This window comes from Falco peregrinus, chromosome 2 (genome assembly GCF_023634155.1).
Source record: "Falco peregrinus isolate bFalPer1 chromosome 2, bFalPer1.pri, whole genome shotgun sequence".
Classification (NCBI taxonomy): Eukaryota; Metazoa; Chordata; class Aves; order Falconiformes; family Falconidae; genus Falco; species Falco peregrinus.
In genome coordinates this window covers 111,783,129-111,799,856 of record NC_073722.1, presented here as the reverse complement: position 1 = coordinate 111,799,856, position 16,728 = coordinate 111,783,129, and the positions used below count along the sequence as shown (strand labels likewise).

The 16,728-nt window shown below is 51.3% G+C and overlaps 1 protein-coding gene across 15 annotated transcripts in view; it reads left to right on the top strand.

Moving 5' to 3' along the window:
* Positions 1-16,728, top strand: part of MSI2 (musashi RNA binding protein 2) — a 255,942-nt gene that overhangs the window by 180,903 nt on the left and 58,311 nt on the right. For all 15 annotated transcript variants that reach the window (XM_055794703.1, XM_055794706.1, XM_055794709.1 and 12 more), the window contains one exon: positions 16,134-16,216. In XM_055794703.1, the coding sequence (XP_055650678.1) occupies positions 16,134-16,216 (83 nt within the window). The remainder of the gene's footprint in view (positions 1-16,133; positions 16,217-16,728) is intronic.

Here is a 16,728-nt window from a genome sequence, read left to right as displayed (position 1 = left end):
AAATGGTGTTAATGTAATTGATGAGGGCTTTTCCCCCATTTACCAACTCTAAATATATATGTAGGAAAGTGATTATCTTAATGCAATTCATCATTTGCTTGAAGTGCATGCTAAACCTGAACCTGCTTACTCTGATAAGTATTTATGTACTGAAGGAATTGATGTTATCTCTCTTTGCCTGTGGTCTTGAACAAAAAGGCAGACCTCAAGCTTATATTAAAAAAGGGCAATTTCCCCCATCTCCTCTATTTCTTCTGATCAGGGCTTTCCTGGGCATGGCACACAAGAGGGATTTGAACTTTCTTCTGGTTTTTAACCCATGCACAGAGGAGGAAAGCCTGGGTATTTCAGCATTTGCAGGGATGTTTGAGGCTGCATCTTGCACCCCTCAGCCAGACTGCAGCGCGCTGACCTCTCCTTGGTGGTGGGAGCTGGTTTCCAGGAATAGCTGAGCAAATACTTTGCTCTTTACATGTGTATCCAGAGGAACAAATGGTGCATATATTCAAAGCATCTGTCATAGCCAGACACTCTTTCTCACAGTAGTATGTGTTGTTTGCTTAGGCAAATACTGATACGGTGCATGAGCAGCAGGGATGGAGTCCTAGCCAAGGGTATTAATAATGTCCAGGAATGTAGTGTGTTGCCTGAAGCTCTAGCCTGGAGGGGTCATACTGCACAGCTCAAAGTATTGTTTTAACCTAAGGCTAAGCTTCTCATTTTTGCTGGTATTTCCCTTGACCCTAATCAGTATTTATTTCAATTCCTTGAATAGTTTTTTGTTGTTTGGTGCCTAATTCTTTATTCCTTTCCGCTATGATGTATAGAGTCAGCAGGGCAACAGGGAGTCCACGCTGTCCTTCCCAGCCAGGGCTGGCAGCGCTCTGGGATGCAGCCAGGGTGGGTAAAACATCCGTGCAGGCTGCAGACCTGTAAGAAAGTGTGTCACCGAGTATTTAATCTGTTTTCACGTGCAATAGCATTTGACCTGGAAGTGAGATGCAAATAGAACAGGTAAACCACAGCTGTGAAAAAGCAGATTAATGTAGACTTGGGACTTTTCTGCAGTGAGGGTCCCTTCGCGAGGCATAGCCTGTAGAAACATGCCCTCGCACGTTCATTCACGTGAGCTTTGTGTTGGAGCACTGAGCTGTGCCAGGCTGTGGTGTTGGGGCTCCACCAAGCTCACGTTGGCTCTCCTGACCCCACCAGTGCAAGACCAGTGGGGAGGGGGATGCCTTGGCCGGCGCGCAGCCCTGTCTGAGTGCTCTGCCCAGGGTCTGCAGCGGCAGCTGCCAGCAGCATCACCATAGCCTGCGTTGGAAGCATGCCCGTGGTAACGCGTGGCCTTTCACCTTCCCATTTATCTTAGCTGCTGCTTGTGTGTTAATGAGGAGAGACGCCTACATGTTCACAGGAAAGTGTCCTTCGCGTTGCGTTGCATCCCTGTAGTTTCGGGGGGAGGACTTTGTAACCTCAGCTGGCAGCCACTCAGCCCGGGAGCGGCATGTGTTTTGGGGGGGCACCCGCCCTGCACGGTGGGTCTGTTCCCCCTGCAGTCCTGAGCTGTCACACTGCCGCTGCAGTAACCAGGTAGGCAGGAGTCACCTTGAGCGCAGCCTCTCAGCTGCTTGAAAAATTTCCCCCTGCGAAGTCAATTCTGTAGACACGTCATTTCTCTCGGGGTGCCTCTGGCAGCTGCTGCGCCCCTGAACTCTCTGGAGGTGGTAATTAAATTTTGGAGGCAGGAACAAGGAGAAGGTTCAGGGTTTGGCTGGTGCATTGGAGAGGAGTAGTGGTGGTGGCAGGTTTTGGCTTCGGTCCTTTGCCACGGAGCTGTGTCTCACTTTTCCTCCACTTGCTCAAATCGAGTAGAAATCCCTGTCTTTTTGCAAATGGCTTTTTTTTGTCTGGAGGGACCCGTCGGCTCTGAGGACCCTGGGGCTGAGTGGGGCTGCCAGGCTCGGCAGGCGCTGGCTTACCGGGGCAGTGATGAACCTTGGCCCTGGCACCAGGTACATCCACGTGGGGGGACACTGATTTACTGGTGGCTTATGGGGTGAAGGAGCCTGAACTCAGAGCGTTGCTGACATGTGGCGCAAATGGGCCTTGGTGGGGGCAAGCTGGGGTATGCCCTCCCAGCCTCCCCACAAGGCACCAGCAAATTCCCCCGCTGTGGGTGGGCCACCCAGTGTCCTTCCTCCACCCGACCCTGGGGAGCCCTTCCCACCGCGGCTGGAGCACAGGCTGGCATGTTGGGAAGGGCTCTCCTCACTCGGGGCCACCCCAGGGACCCCTAGGGGCACCTCCTCGGTGGGCACGGCTGGGAGGAAGAGGAGCTGCTGTGCGTGCCTCTGGGGACCGGGGGCTCCTGCATGCTGTTGAGGGTGCTCTGCCCCAGTGCTGTGCAGAGCCCACCAGCAGGGTTTCGGGGCAGGGAGGGTGCAAGGGGGGGAGGTCTCCACCTACAGGAGCTCTGCCTTCAGCTCCGTTTCACAGGGCTGGGGAGGGGGGGTGACAGCATCTTCCTCTCTCAGAGACGCGCAGAAGGTGGCAGGGCTCCAGTGTGTCCCGCTGGCACGTGGGGTGGGTGGGAGTGCAGAGCCCTGTGCAGGGTCACAGCAAGTGCCCAGCACTGTGGGTGCTCCGGTTTCCTCCTCTTTCACCACAAGCCACGCTCCTGCTGCACTGACACGGAAGCCGCCCCATTCCTTGTGCTGTTACAGGTCTCTGGCTTTGCCAGCCGCATCCCCAAAATACAAAGGCACGTCACAGTTTGATGCTCTACTTTTGCAAAGTTGATAAATACTAAAAACTTCTGGTGGCCAGTCAGTGGTTCTTGGGAAGGGAGTGAGCTCTTCTGGGCTCTTGGTCACCGAAGGAACAACTCTGGGGAAGTGTACTTCCATTTTTTTAATAATCTATTTCTATAATTGAAGGATTTCAAATTTCTTTTGTAAGAGTCCATGCTTAAACATAGAGGCAAATACAACCAATAATGTGTACTTGAAGTTTAATGCAAGCTAATTCATTTTGGCACAGTCCCAGATATGCTGATTAAATGGCCTGTGAAGTGCTACAATATCTTGATAGTGTACATTCTACATTTGATTATATAATCAATTGTGTTGCACCTAATAAAATTTAAATTTAGTGAAAAAGCTGAGAGCAGATTGTATCAGGTGCAGAGTGGGTCTCGGGCAGCTTTAAAGAAATTTCAGCAAGTGTACGGTGTGAAGGAGCATGCGTGTGTGTATCTTCAAAATACCCGTCTGTAGTAAACCAGAGACTCGGTAAAACGTTCATCTTAATTTAGGGATTTGTATTAATTATTTAACATTTACAATTACGTAAAATACTAATTGAATTATTTTCTATTTACAATTATTTAAATTATTAATTTAATTATTTTAGGTTTCCAGTTATTCAAATTATTAATTTAATTATTTAAAATGAAAGACTGTGTCCAGAGCTCCTAGCCTCGCTGAAATTCCGGGGGTTGTGTGGCCACCCTGGGGGCTGTCCGTGAAGTCGGGGCACGGTGCGGTTCGTGCACGCGTGTGTCAGCCCCCACCTCTCCCGACTCCTCGGGCTGGAGCCTGGAGAGCAGCGGGCAGGGCTGGGTCCCTGCGTGCAGCATCACTCCCTTGCTTTGCTGCTGGCAAATTTCGTGATGTTTTCTATCGGTCGGTGACCTTGCACCACGTTTTTAAAACAGCTCGGATATTCTTGGCATTGGTTCTGTGGCGGCTTTAGACGGGATGTTCTGCCCCTCGGCCAGACCCAGCGCCTGGCACCGCGTGTTTGCAATGTTCTGCACCATCAGTGGGAGCGACCGGTGAGCGAGGGCAGAGCCACCCTTCACGGCACTTCCCTGCTCGGGGAACAGCGTGCGCGGCCCTGGGGAGGACAGCGTGGCCCCTCCAGCTCCTGCACCATCTGCGGCATTTTCACTCCTGGTTGCAGCTGCGAGCTCTCTGCTGGCAGAGTCAGCCTGGGGTGCTGGCTCGCCCGCCTGGGGTGATACTTGGCGTTGGGGGGGGCAGGGCTGTCCCCCCCACCCCGACCAGGCACCAGGGAGCAGCCACCATCGTCTGGCAAACACTCCTCATTCCTTTGCGGGAAGGTTGGCGCTTTCTGGGTGACTAGCTGCGGCAGGTTAGGGGGAATTTGGCCTGGATTTTATGGCCCTTTGGTAGGAGGCGGTTGATGGGAAACAAATGTGTTATGGCCCCAGACAAGCTGTTGCTACATTTTTTGTTTCATTTTAAAGCAGCACTATCAACCAGTTGGAATATAGGCCCGGAGTATCGCGGGGAGTAATCTAATTAGTATGAAGTCAATTCACTAGTTCCTTTTGTATCTCGTGATTAAATAAGTGGGAAAATGGCTTGAAAATTAGGTGCTAGAACAACCCAATTACATTTCTGTAGCTTTTTGTATTCAATTTCATAAACAATTTTGCTCTTCGCTGGTTAATCAGTGAATGCCTTTTTCCAGTTTGAAAAGCACTTTTGAAATTATAATGCAATTAAATTGTGTGTGGATGTTCTGGCATAGCGAGTGTGAAAGCTGGGGGCCTGGCAGCCAGCCATGTTGTACCTTGACAGTAATGAGTTCCTGAGCTGGCAGCTTGCTGGTGTCATTCATAATATTGTCCATGCTGGGTTACTGTAAAGCGCAGCCACCTCAACTACTTTCCAGCCGGTGTCACCAGGATCCGGGTGCCAGATCCACTGGCTCTCTTTGCGCCGGGGATGATTCCCTGGGAGTGGCACAGACCCGGCTGCAGGACCTGCTTGGAGCTCGCTGAGCAGATTGAGACGCGTGCAAGCGCACGGTGGAGTTTTTTGCAAAGTCCCAGAGAGTTGCGTGCTTGCCTTGAGTTTTCTTCTTTTCCCTGGGTGAGCCTATGAAGGGTTGGTAGGACAGGAGGAGGCAAGGGAGGCAAGTCAGAAGATGTCTCAGTGTCCTGTCCTTCTCCGAGTCGGGGTAGATCTGCCCTTGGTCTCGCTGCAGCCTCGCTACCTGACAGCTCCTGGCTCGGGGAAGCAGTCAGTCCGAGCAGCATCCTCTCACCGGGCTTGTTGTCCGCAGCTGAGCTCGCCCCAAGCTCCCACGTGGGCTCCGAAGCTGCTGTTTTTCTCACCAGCCCCAAAACCAGTAAGGGCTGGAGTGTTGTTCAGGCTCCTCTCTTCACAGCCAAAACGCTGTTGATCCATGCAGCATGTGCATCGCGTGCGGTGCCAAGTGGCATCTCATCGGATGCCAGCTGCAAACGACTTCCAGAGGCCCACTGGCTCTTTGAGGCCACCGGGCTGTGAAGACCGCTGCCCACTATGTGCTTCTGTGGCCTCTCTCCGTGGGCCTTTTAAGGTCTGAGTTTTTCAAAGCACGCTTTTTATTCTTGGTGGGTATTTGTCTTGTATGCAGCCCATTCGTGGCGAGCAGGAGCTCAGCTCAGCCTCCCAGGGAAGGGCGACCAGTCTGTGTGATCGCCACCTCCTGTGATTTACAGCCGAGCACCACAAAGGGAAAGGCAGAAAGCTGTGTTAAGAGAAAAAGAAATAATGTTAGAAATAATGACTTGCTTGGCAGGTTTTAACAAGTTCAGTAATGGTATTAGGTGCCCTTGGCTCAAGATAGTAACCTCCTCTTAAATGATCATTACCTGGCTAATAAAGACCTCAGAGCAGGTCATTACAGCTTAATTTAGACGTAGCATCCTGTTTGGTCTGCGCAGCATTGCCATCTTTCAAGCTGTTGAATCTATGGCCTGAACGCCGTGGTTGGCACCTGGGGTTTGCTGGGGTTTTGCCTCTCCTGGCGGCTTGGTGGGGGGCTGAGCATCCCCTCAGTCCTGATGACCCTTCAGCTCGGCTGCTTGGGGGGGGGGGGGGGGCCACGGGCAGGGGAGGGGACAAGGGGCTTCTCCAGCTCATCACATCAATTCTGCGGCAGCTCCTGGTTTTCATGAGCTTTGCTTCAAGGAGAGGCAGGAAAGAGTGATGGGAACAGATGACCCCATTTGGGAAAGCTTTTAAAGACGTGTTTAATTTCACATCTTTTTTCAAATCAATGGGCTTGAAACAATGGCTGCAGGGCTTTCCCCTGTTGCCATGTTGTTTCAGAGAATCTGTGGCTTTCAAAGTCTTTTAGGTAGTGTTTGCCCAGGCATCCCCTTGATGTGGGGACGCTCCCCTGGCCATGGCAGGACACACCAGGCGCACGCACGTTTCCCTTCCCACCAGCTCCCTCGGGAAGAGGAGCTGGTTTTCAGAGCCAGGTAGGAAGGTGTGCAGGAGCAGGGGTCCGGCCCTGCCACCCACTGTGCCAACCCAGCAAAGCTCACTCGCGGATGAGCCATCGTGCTTCCCTAACCCCAACAGCAGCATGTTCCAAATGCAAGTAATTATAATAACCAGCCCCCACCCGCTAGTAATATTTTGAAGACATCTCTTTGATAAGCCCATCTTTTCAGCTAATTTCCTATTTCTGCTGAAAGCAGAGCATCTTTCCTCCTAGTTTTGTAAATCCGTTGTTAAAATGAAGAAAAGGAAATGGAAAAAAGGATCCCCCAAACAACAAACCCGTAACACCAGGCTCAGTGCTGCACCGCCTTTGTCAGCCCTGGATAGAATTATGCATCATGAATAAAACCTGCTGTCAACATGCATTGGTTTCAAAACATTAGAGCATATGGTATGTGATTATCTGTATTGTCAAATGCAATAAAGTGAATTTGGATATAATAAAAAATGTAATATTTTAGAAATTTGGTAATAAACTGTGGAAGAATTGACAGGCAGAGAGTATTTGACGCCTGTAGGCAAACAGATAAAGATGGCAGGACTTTGTGCTCGGCGGGCAGCAGCTAGTGCAGTCGCATTAGGAGCAGCTTGCTTCTCTGATGAGGAAGCCTAACCGGGGAGCTGGCACCGGGGAGCGACAGCCTTCACTCCTGCCCCTGCTGCCGACACCTGCCTTCTCGCTGCTGCTCCGCTTGTCCTTGTCCTCTGTAGGCAGGGGCAGGGGGCCCTGGTCTGCACCCTTTGGCTGCAGGAGAGGTGGCCGGTGGTCTCGGAGTGGCGATGGCGGCTCCCTGGGCTCGCCTCGTGGCACGGTGAGGGGCTGCAGGGCGCTCGTTTGGGGGATGGAGATCAGCATCCAGGTTGGCCCTGGCTCTGCATGCTGCCAGCCCCACTAGTGGACAGGCAGGAGTGTTGGCTTGAAGCATGAGGTTTCTATTCTGGTTGTTAGGCAGATTAATTGGATTTTACAAGTATTTGGGGTTTTCTTTGATACCAGAAAGAAATCTGTTAGATTATGCCGTGCGCCTCCCACCCAGCTGCACTTCCATCCGTTTTGTACCACTGACTTGTTAAGAGAGCTGGGAAATCCGTACCTGAGCTGAAAGGAGCAGTGGAAAGCTGTGAGGAGCAAGAGTGCATCTGCTCCCAGGTGCTCCCAGAGATCACTTTCTCCTTCAGCATCTCACATTTCAGCCCGATGCTTTAATTCTGAGCTGCTGACAAAAACGCGCCTGCTGAGACACGATGTCTGCAAGGGAGAGAAGCTGGGTCGGGAGCAAACCTGGGGGCTTCCTGTGCAGAAAATTCAGATGCAAAAAATGCCGATGTAAGTGTACCACACGTACATGCAATCTTTCTTAGGTCACCGCTAATGCTTCTAAATGATCTGTGAATGCATTAATGGTTTCTGTTAATTAACAATATGATAAAACTGGCATTTAGTAAGTTGGTGTGTAGTATGCATTTCAGTCATTATGTACTCAGCGCTTTGGTTTGATTTCAGAATGTTAATAGGTTAACATTTTAATATAGATTTGTTGTTATGAAAAATGTCTTACAGAAAGCGCAGGTCCCAGTTACGTTTGCGTGGGGTTCCCCTCCCGCAGCCTGGCACCAGTGCCACCATGAGGGCTTCAGCCAGGACCCCTGCCAGGGCAGGCACGCATGCCCCCACCTGGAGAGCTTCTGTCAGAGTGGGGCCTTTGAGAGAGGGACGAGTCCCTGTCGCCCTCGTCCTCCCATCAGGGAGAATCATTCCCCAAAACCAGCCTGGGTGGCTCTGCCTGTTCCGAGGGGCAGGCTGCTGTGTGGCACGGCGGCTGTGCTGCCCAAGGTGCCTTTTTGTTGTGGTTGCTGTTGAGCAGCTCTCTCTGCAAATGCCGTGCGGTCGTGGGAGGACGGAGCAAGGAGCCTCGGCCTTGCAGCTTTTCAGAACAAAAGCAAAGGAGTCTCTCGCTGGTGCCCTTTATCCAGCTGCGCAGCTAACCTCGGCTCTTTGCTCTCCTGCGGCGCGGGTATTGAAACGCTAGCACCTTGTATGGAGGTTTTGATCTAAGGCAGTTGTCTGCTGATTTAATTTTGAGAATTTACTCTCATGTCATGGAGTATATATTGACACTTTAAATACCTGCCCTTGTCTGCCAGGAGAACCTGACTATTTTCCATACCCAACCCGAGGTGCAGGTGAGCACCAAATGGATGTGTAGGCTGCTCTGTGTTGATGGGCGACGTTCACCAGAGCACTGCTAGGCAGCACACTTTATAGGTCAATGAGGGTGATGTTTTCTATGCTAGACCAGAGGTGTTAACCTGCTCTTTCTCCTTCCCCCTCCTGGTGCATCCCTCTCCTGGCCTGGCTGCCGTGAGGGTGGGTTGGGATCTGGTTCTCCCTGGAGCAGGAGGTGTCTTCAGGTGGTACCTTCAGGTGCGGCCATCGCTTTTCCCGTCAAACCCTTCCTTGAAGCTAAGGAGGTAAAATCTGAGACACGTGCGCCTCAGACTAAGGCTGTATTCTGTGAATCGGGAGAGAGTTGCTTCTCTGGAAACCAAACCCTCTCCTTCTGTGTGCCTGCAGCACAGGAAATTGGAATAAGAGGAAATAGCAGGTTAGAATCGGCAGCTTTTATCCAAGAGGGTTTTGAGCTTTAACGAGCTGAGTTGCAGTATGTCAGATGAAAACTTTGAGGAAGGGACTAGAAAGCGGAGGGGGAGGAAACGTGGGACCTGGACCACAAGGAAGATTTAAGTGATTTCTCCAAAGACACAACATAAGAAGGTAGCGAAGTCGGGGCTGAGTTTTCAGGTCCTGGCTGTTGGGTTCTGGTGCTAACAAACAGATGGTTTTTCCCAGAGGCAGGATGAAACCCACAGGTCTCTGTTTCCCAGACTCTCAGGATAATGACTTGAATTACCTTCGCAGACAGCAAGAAGTTAGAAACATACATGGTTTGCTGTCTGAGCAATTAAAATGTCCCAGCCGCTCCGCTTGGTTCATGCTGTTTGTCTGTAAAGACGAGACCCAGTGATGGTGATTACAAGACTTGGTTTCATGCCCCCCTCTCTGCCCCTTCTCTGCATGTTTATTATATTTCTATTTTTTTATAAGGTGGCTTGGCAGTCTGGGATGCGTGGTAGCTTACTAAGTAACTTTTTCCCCTCTGATTACAAGGGATGTGTGAATAAAGTAGAATGGTATTGATTCACACCAATCTATGCATCGACTGTGTGGGAGCCACTTGCAATTCCCAGCAGCACCAGAAAGCTTTGCAACAGGGAGAAATATGACCAGGCAAGTTGAGAAAATAAATTAAACTAGTGTCAACTTTTCTTATTTCTTCCTTCATAATTAATGGATGGAATGGGGCTCGTTTATCAAGAAGAGGAAAAATTAATTGACACAGGCTTTAATGTTATTATACCTGGCTTGTCTGGTCACATTTCTTAATTTTTAAATTATTTTTTACTTTCTGAAAGGCATTTTGTTACAGTTTACAGGACCAGCTGCCAAAGCTATTGGTACAAACAAGAAGGCAGGTGCATAAATAATGCCACAGCAGGACTGGACTTTTCTGTTTCAAAGCTTAAGTAACTTAAATATGGGGAGAAGAGGCATGAAGCAAACACAAATGAGCAGATCAGGTACTGAGCCCTAACACAAAAGGGGAATGCAGCCTGAACTAATATTTCTTCATTACGATGCCGTGTGCTGCAGCGGGTGTCAGGCTGGATATTCCCATCCGTCAGTACAGCCGTTCCTCAGGCAGCGCCTGCGCTGGAGGCCATGGACCCCCCAGGGACCACGGACCCCCAGGGACCCAGGGCCACGCTCCCACTGTGGCAGCTGGGTTGGGAGCCTGGAGCGGGACGGTGCCGCGGGAGCACGTTACATGTGTAAGAGGAGACGGATCCTGCATTAATGAGAGCACCAGCAGGCGACTGCCAGGTTATTCTTGCCTAGCAGCAGGAGCGAGATTTAAGCAGAGCCTGCATCACTTATTGGTATGATGTGGACCACGTAAATCTCTTCCTTTCTCCTTCTGTGCTCTTCTCTCCTGCCCTTGGTCTTTGGGTTTATTGTGCAGGCACAATAGAGCCTCAGTGATTACTTACTTCCCAGAACCATGCAAGGAGCTCTCTGGTGCTTTGGCATGCTGTAGCTGCGGTGAGAGGCGGTCCCAGCTGCAGAGACCCTATGGTCCAGCCAGACAATACAGACACAGCATGGGTGAAGAGGAGCGCTGCAGATGAGATGAAGTGGTTGGTGACACATCATCAGGTGAACCCGAGACAGCCTGGGACTTGAAACCAGCTCCCCCAGGTCTTGTTCCCATGCCTTCATCCACCAGAGCATCTTTCCTGGTGGCGGAAGAGCCTCCTCCCCCAGCAGCGGTGCCGGCACAGAGGGCGGTGGTGTATGTGCCACTGGTGAAGGCAGTTTGGGCTCAGGTGCCGGACTGCAAGCTGGTGACGGAGGTGCCGACAGCCATGGCACTGCCCTGGCTGCGTGAGGTGGGAGGCACCCTGTGGCCAGTGGTCCTGGTTTGCCCACCAGAGCCCTTCGGGGGCTGACCCCAGTGTTAGCCTAAGTTTAACCTTTCTGGCGCAGGATGCGATCACCTTGTTTTCCTCACTTTAATGCGTGCACGGGCTTGGGAGGGTGAGACCTCTAACCCACTCAGCTGCTTCCGTGTAGTTCTGCTGATGAGTGACGTTCTCTGTGTGTGCAAACGCAGCTGCAATATATGTCACTGTACACACAGATAAAACTCAGGCTGTGGAAAAGTTGCTGCCAACTAGCAAGGGAGAGTGGATATATTTCATCGCAGTGGTGTCGTCATCTCAGCTATATTTTACCGAGGTTGACATAAAACCTCTCAAGTGACAACAAAGGTGTGAAATATAGTTAGGTCAAGTGTGAAAAAAACAAAATGCAGAACACAGGAGCACTGACATTTGATATCTTCGGTATGGCTTCTTAATATTATTAATGGCTTCTGCTGTTGTTTTTTTTTTAATTATTTTAATCTTTTTATGGTTTCAGTCACTTTCTTTGAACATTTCCCTTATTTCTGAATTCTGTGGCAGAAAGCGCTGCAGCTGAGCTGTCTCCTGCTGCACGGAGCCGTCCGCCCTCCGACCTGGGCAGCCCTTCTGGCCGAACAAGGCTCTGGGTCAAAGGGGGCTGCTTGGAGCAGCGAAGGTGTCTCGGGGGATGCATCCTGTGCCCTCGGACCTGAGGGGGCTGGGCTGGCATCTGCAGGCTTGTTGGAAACGTTTCCGGGGGAACTTAGGGTCATTTGGGTACTTGAGACTCTTGATTTGCATGAAGAAATGTGTTTCCCCGGATTTCCCTTCCCCCGGAATAATTCAAGTGTGTCTGCTCCCTCATGAAAAGGCCCCTTGTGTGAGTGACCGTTAACAAAGGCCCCTCGTGCCAGGCAGCCGCCCGCAGGGGCTGCTCTGCAGGGTGCTGAGCACCCACACCTTGTTCTGCTTCAGCTGAAGGCAGCTGCATCCTTTGGTAATTGACCCCCAAATGTCTTAGCTTCTAACTAGCAGATACAGAAAGTCCAGTGAGTAAAACAAGTCACCTGAAGAAGCAGCCTCTGCTGAGCACCCACCGCGTGTTGCTGGAGGCAGGAGCCGCTCCGTGGCCGCACCAGGCTGGAGCAGACCCACGGCGGGGGGGGGGGCTGGAAGTGAGCCCCCTCACACCGAAACCTGCCGTGGGGGCCACCTCCCTGGCACCTGCCCGGGGGTTCCTTCTGCCATCCTCTAGAGCCCCCGAGCCCCATCCATCATCCCCATCCCTCTGAGCTGAGGCCTTGGCACCTCCACATCTCCGTGTGAACATGGAGCGGCCCTGAGCGCGGCTGTGGTGCTGGGACAGGGCGGGAGGGAGGTGCTGTGGGGGCCATGGGATGGGAGATCTCCAGCTGCTTCCCGCTGCTGGTGGGCCCAGGAGGGCGGCGGGGGTGCCTGGTGCGGTGCAGCTCCCCTGGGGTGCTGGGGGGACAAGGCACAGAGCAGAGGCGGCACTCACCACCCCGTGCCAGCAGGCCACCAGCACTGGTCCCAGCCGAGCCACCTTCCACAGCACCTGCAGAGCAGCTTTCCGCGGGACAGCCTCCTCCGCCTCCTTCCTTCACCCGCTGGCCCCTGGCAGCCAGCCGGAGCTGGGCACCGGCCTGTTCCACAGGCAGAGCAAAGCCCCTGGCACTGGGGCCAGGCCTGGCACCCACCCCCGGGACCCCCGACCCTCAGCCGGCGGCAGGACTGCGCGAGTGGCTCCTTGCCCTGAGCGGATGCTAATGGGGGGCATCACCTGAAGGTCTGGAGGCCACCTCTGGGCTTCCTCCAGCAGTGGCACCTGGCTTGGAGGTGCTCGGCGGGGGGCATCTGTTTGCTTATTTTATTTTTTTCCCCTCTTCTTTGTCTTTTCTTTTACAGAAAAGATATTCAAATGAATATTCAGTTTTATTCATTTGAATAAAAAACCCAACCGTTTGACTCTGTTAAATGCTTATCTCTTAAATAGAGCTTGTTAGCTTCCAATAATAGCTTCATTCAGAAGGATGCAGTATAATTTCATTTTAAAATGTGTGCTCCTTGACAACCGGAATCCTATTTATGTCACCATTTTAAACAGCCTTCTTTGTTTTGTGTTAATCTTTTTCATACACTTTCTGAGAACCCTTTTTTTGTTGACTTTTAGTACCTCTCAGAAGAAATAATTGTCTGTTTAGTCCAGGAAGGTTTCTGAGAGTGTTGGTAATTTAAAAATGAGCATGTATTCATTATGCTAACTAATAAGGCACGTATGCAGTAATATTTTTGTGTGTGTACAATTACTAAAAGGTGGAATCTGATATTCAAGAAGTGAAACCAGAAAAAAGGATCCATTATCTGCCACTTTTAAGAAGTTTTTAATTCTGGGGTATACAATCTCTTGGGGATTCTTCATTTCAGGAACCATAGCATCCCTTGATTTAGCATCCTATGGATTTTTAAGTGCCTGTATATGTGCAGATTAAAATCCTCTGGTTGCTTCTCAATCAGTTGAAGATGTCGGTAATCGTGAAGGTGAAACGCTGCCAGCCTTCAGCTCCGGCTGGAGCACCCTGTGTGGGCTCTGGGTGTGACAAGGGACGGGGGGCAGCGCTGGGGTCCCTCACCAACCCACCAGGGCTGGGCTTTGGTGCCAAACCAGCCGGGCTGGCCTGTGCCAGGTGGCACCGATCCTTTAAAAACCTGCAAATGAGTGTTGACACCTATGGATTGTTATTTTTTTCTTGTTACAAAATCTGTAAATGCAGAAAGCTGGGTAGCTATCTGATTTAATTAGACAAATAATTTCTTGATAAAGCTGTATTTAAGCCATATGGGGTGGATGAGAATGGGAAACGTGTTTCCAAATCCAAATGTGTAATGACTACAGTGGGCTTTCTTGCAGTGTTACGTGTATTAAGGCTAATCTCCTCTAAATTCCCTCTCTCCTCCATCCTGGCAGTGAGACCTGACAAAAGTTGAAAGAGAAATCCTCAACTACAGTACTTGCTAATGAGTTACTAATGATGAAGATGTTGCTGGTGCTCAAACAATTAATGGCTTGTAGACCCGGACTGGCCATCTCGTTGCGCTGGGCAAGGCCGGTCCCTGGTGACACGCTGCTCCCAGCTCTGGTAATTGCCCATGCAGTGTGCTCCAGGATTCCTGGGATGCCATATTCAGCCAGTTAACCACAAAAAATTTAGTTTTAACTACAGGTCTGTTTAAGGTAGATTTAGAGGGAGTAATTTAGAAGGCAAATGAAAGACTTTAGTTAAGTAAAATCCTTCAAGCTGCTACATGCTTTAAGTGCAAAGCAAAATAGTGCTCTGAGCACTGGGTTTGAGTCTGATGCACTCTTGGATGGTGTGTCGTGCCTCGGAGGAGACCTAGAAACTGTTTCTGGTGGGGTTTGCCCCAATAAGAGGGTCCAAAGAGGGATGGGAGCGTTCCTTATTGCTGCACGTACTGTGCATTCCCAAACAAGCGTCTGGGAGCTGCTCAGACCTCACCTTGAAACGCTCCTCACAGCTTCAAATGTTGTAGCCTGCCAAGTGTATCTTGTACCCGTAGGTTGCCAAAACCCCTGTATAGTTTTAATACTTTGTGCTGCACCCCATCAAAGCAAATCTAGCATGTGTTGGGAAGGATGGAGTGGTGCTTTGGGACCCCGGCACAGAAGCTGCTGGTGGCTGGGTGCCTGCTGGTGCCAGGGGTCTGGGGGGGCGGGGGGGTGCCAGCACGGTGCGCATGCTGGAGGGTGCTAGTCACAATGGGAAGGGTCAGTAGCAAAGCCGGCTTCGCTGCTGTGTGCCCCCCAGCTGGGGCTTGGGGTGGGCGCCACAGGACAGACAGACACACGGCTGGCAGCAGATGGGAGCCGGCTCATCAGTCAGCAGAGACCAAACAGCATTAGTGCGGTGCGTGGCTGAGCGGAGGGATGCTCTTGGGCAAAACTGCCTGTGGAGAGTAACACCGGGCAGCGCTGGGCTCCCCTCCATCCTCCTTCCCCCTCGCCCCAGCCTGGGGCGAAGGCTGCCAATGGGGATGCCCACGCTCCAGCTCGCTGGACTCAGAGCCTGGTGCTGTGAAGACATCACGTGCCGTCTTACCAGTGTTGGGTCCATCAGTTTTCAGTGTGGTTTGGGGGATGGAGCTCATCCTGTTGTTACATTTTTAAGATTTCATTAGCTTAATTGGTGTTGATGTTGACTCATCGAGCCTTTGCCAGAAACGTAGCACGTTAGATTGGGTTTTGTTTGTTAGCTTGATACTTTTTTTTTTTTTTTTTTAAAGGAAGGAGCAGGGAGCATGCCTGTGTACTGCTGTGGTGGGCTGCCAGGTTTCTGTAGTGTGGCCCCGGCAGAGCAAATGCGGTGTACGGCTACAGGCAGGCAGCAGGAATCAAACGGCCCTAAAGCAGCCCCAACCCACTGCTCCTTTGAAGTAGAGAAAAGAGAGGAATGATTAGATCAGAGGCCTTAAATGTAATGGTTTCGTGGAGGCCTCAGGATGTCCTGATGAGGTATTAGAGGAAGTAATTCAGGAAGAAAGGGACAAATAACCACCTCCGGAGCCCAGCTGACCCGCGGGGCCGGCTGCATCTGTGCAGGACGGAGTTGCGGTGGCTGTGCCGCCCGCCCCGGCACGCAGCAGTGGGGACATTTGGTGTTTGCTCAGAGCAGGTGGAAACAGAGTGCTGCTGCGTGTTTGGGGAAGCATTGGTATTTTTTTCTTTGCCAGGGCTAAATGAGGAATCATCTTCTGTCTTCCTGGGTTTTTATTTTTTGGAGCCGTGTAATGAGTCAGCTCTAATGGAGAAGTCCCATGGAATTAAACAAGAGATAAAATCAATATGGTTCCATAGAAATATAATTGGGTTTGTAGAGATTGCTCTTAAAAACCTATAAGGTTTAAAAGAAAATATGGCCTCATTGTAGTTTCTGAGCCATCGTGTAACTGGGATGTAACTATCCATTAAATTCTGCAGGATGGATCAAAAAATCCATAAGGAGGTTTTAATTCCCCATTAAATCCTATGGAAGAGCTGCAACAGAACCGTATTAATTTTCCCCGAGACAATGCTTCTTCCCTCCATTAGTCTGTGATAAGTTCAGCAGCAGCTCCATAGACAGCAGGTGTGTTTACACATGCATACTTTTATGAAAGTTTTCTGGAGTCCCGATGGCTAAGTAATGCTTTATTGAAGTGAAATTGTTCAACTTAACTAATACTTTCCTTTCCCCCTCCCCTTTTTCTTTCTTTATTAAATAGGATTTGGCTTTGTAACTTTTGAAAATGAAGACGTGGTGGAAAAAGTCTGTGAAATTCATTTCCACGAAATCAATAACAAAATGGTAAGTTGTGTTCGGCAGCGCGTGTCGGCGGCAGCGAGCTCTCACCCTTTGTCACAGCCATGTGCCATGCCTGGGTGGTGGCCCTGGGGGATACCCTTCTCCTGAATGGGGTGCCGGGCACAGCGGGGGGGTCGTGGGAGCAGGGTGTTGAGGCTGGACCCCACTCCCGTCCCCGTGCCAGCCGCACAGGTGTCTGTCCCCACAGCAGCGCAGGCACTGCCAGCAGGCTCAGGCAGCCGCCCTGGAGCATGTTTGGTGTGGGAAGCCAAAGGGCTGAAGATGGGGTCAGACAACCTGCTCCACTCCTGTGCCGGCCTTGGAGAAGCCCTCCTTCTCCCACCCGGCTCCTGGGGGAGCCGTGGCAGCCACTGCCGGCTGCCTTTCGGGGTCTGGAGGAGGGCAGTGGACTGGGCAGCTGCTACAGGCAGCGCGCTCCCGAAATAGCTCCTGTGTCATGGTGCTGCTGCCTGATGGGCCGTGTCCCCTGGGAAGCTGTGGCTCTGCCGTCGAGC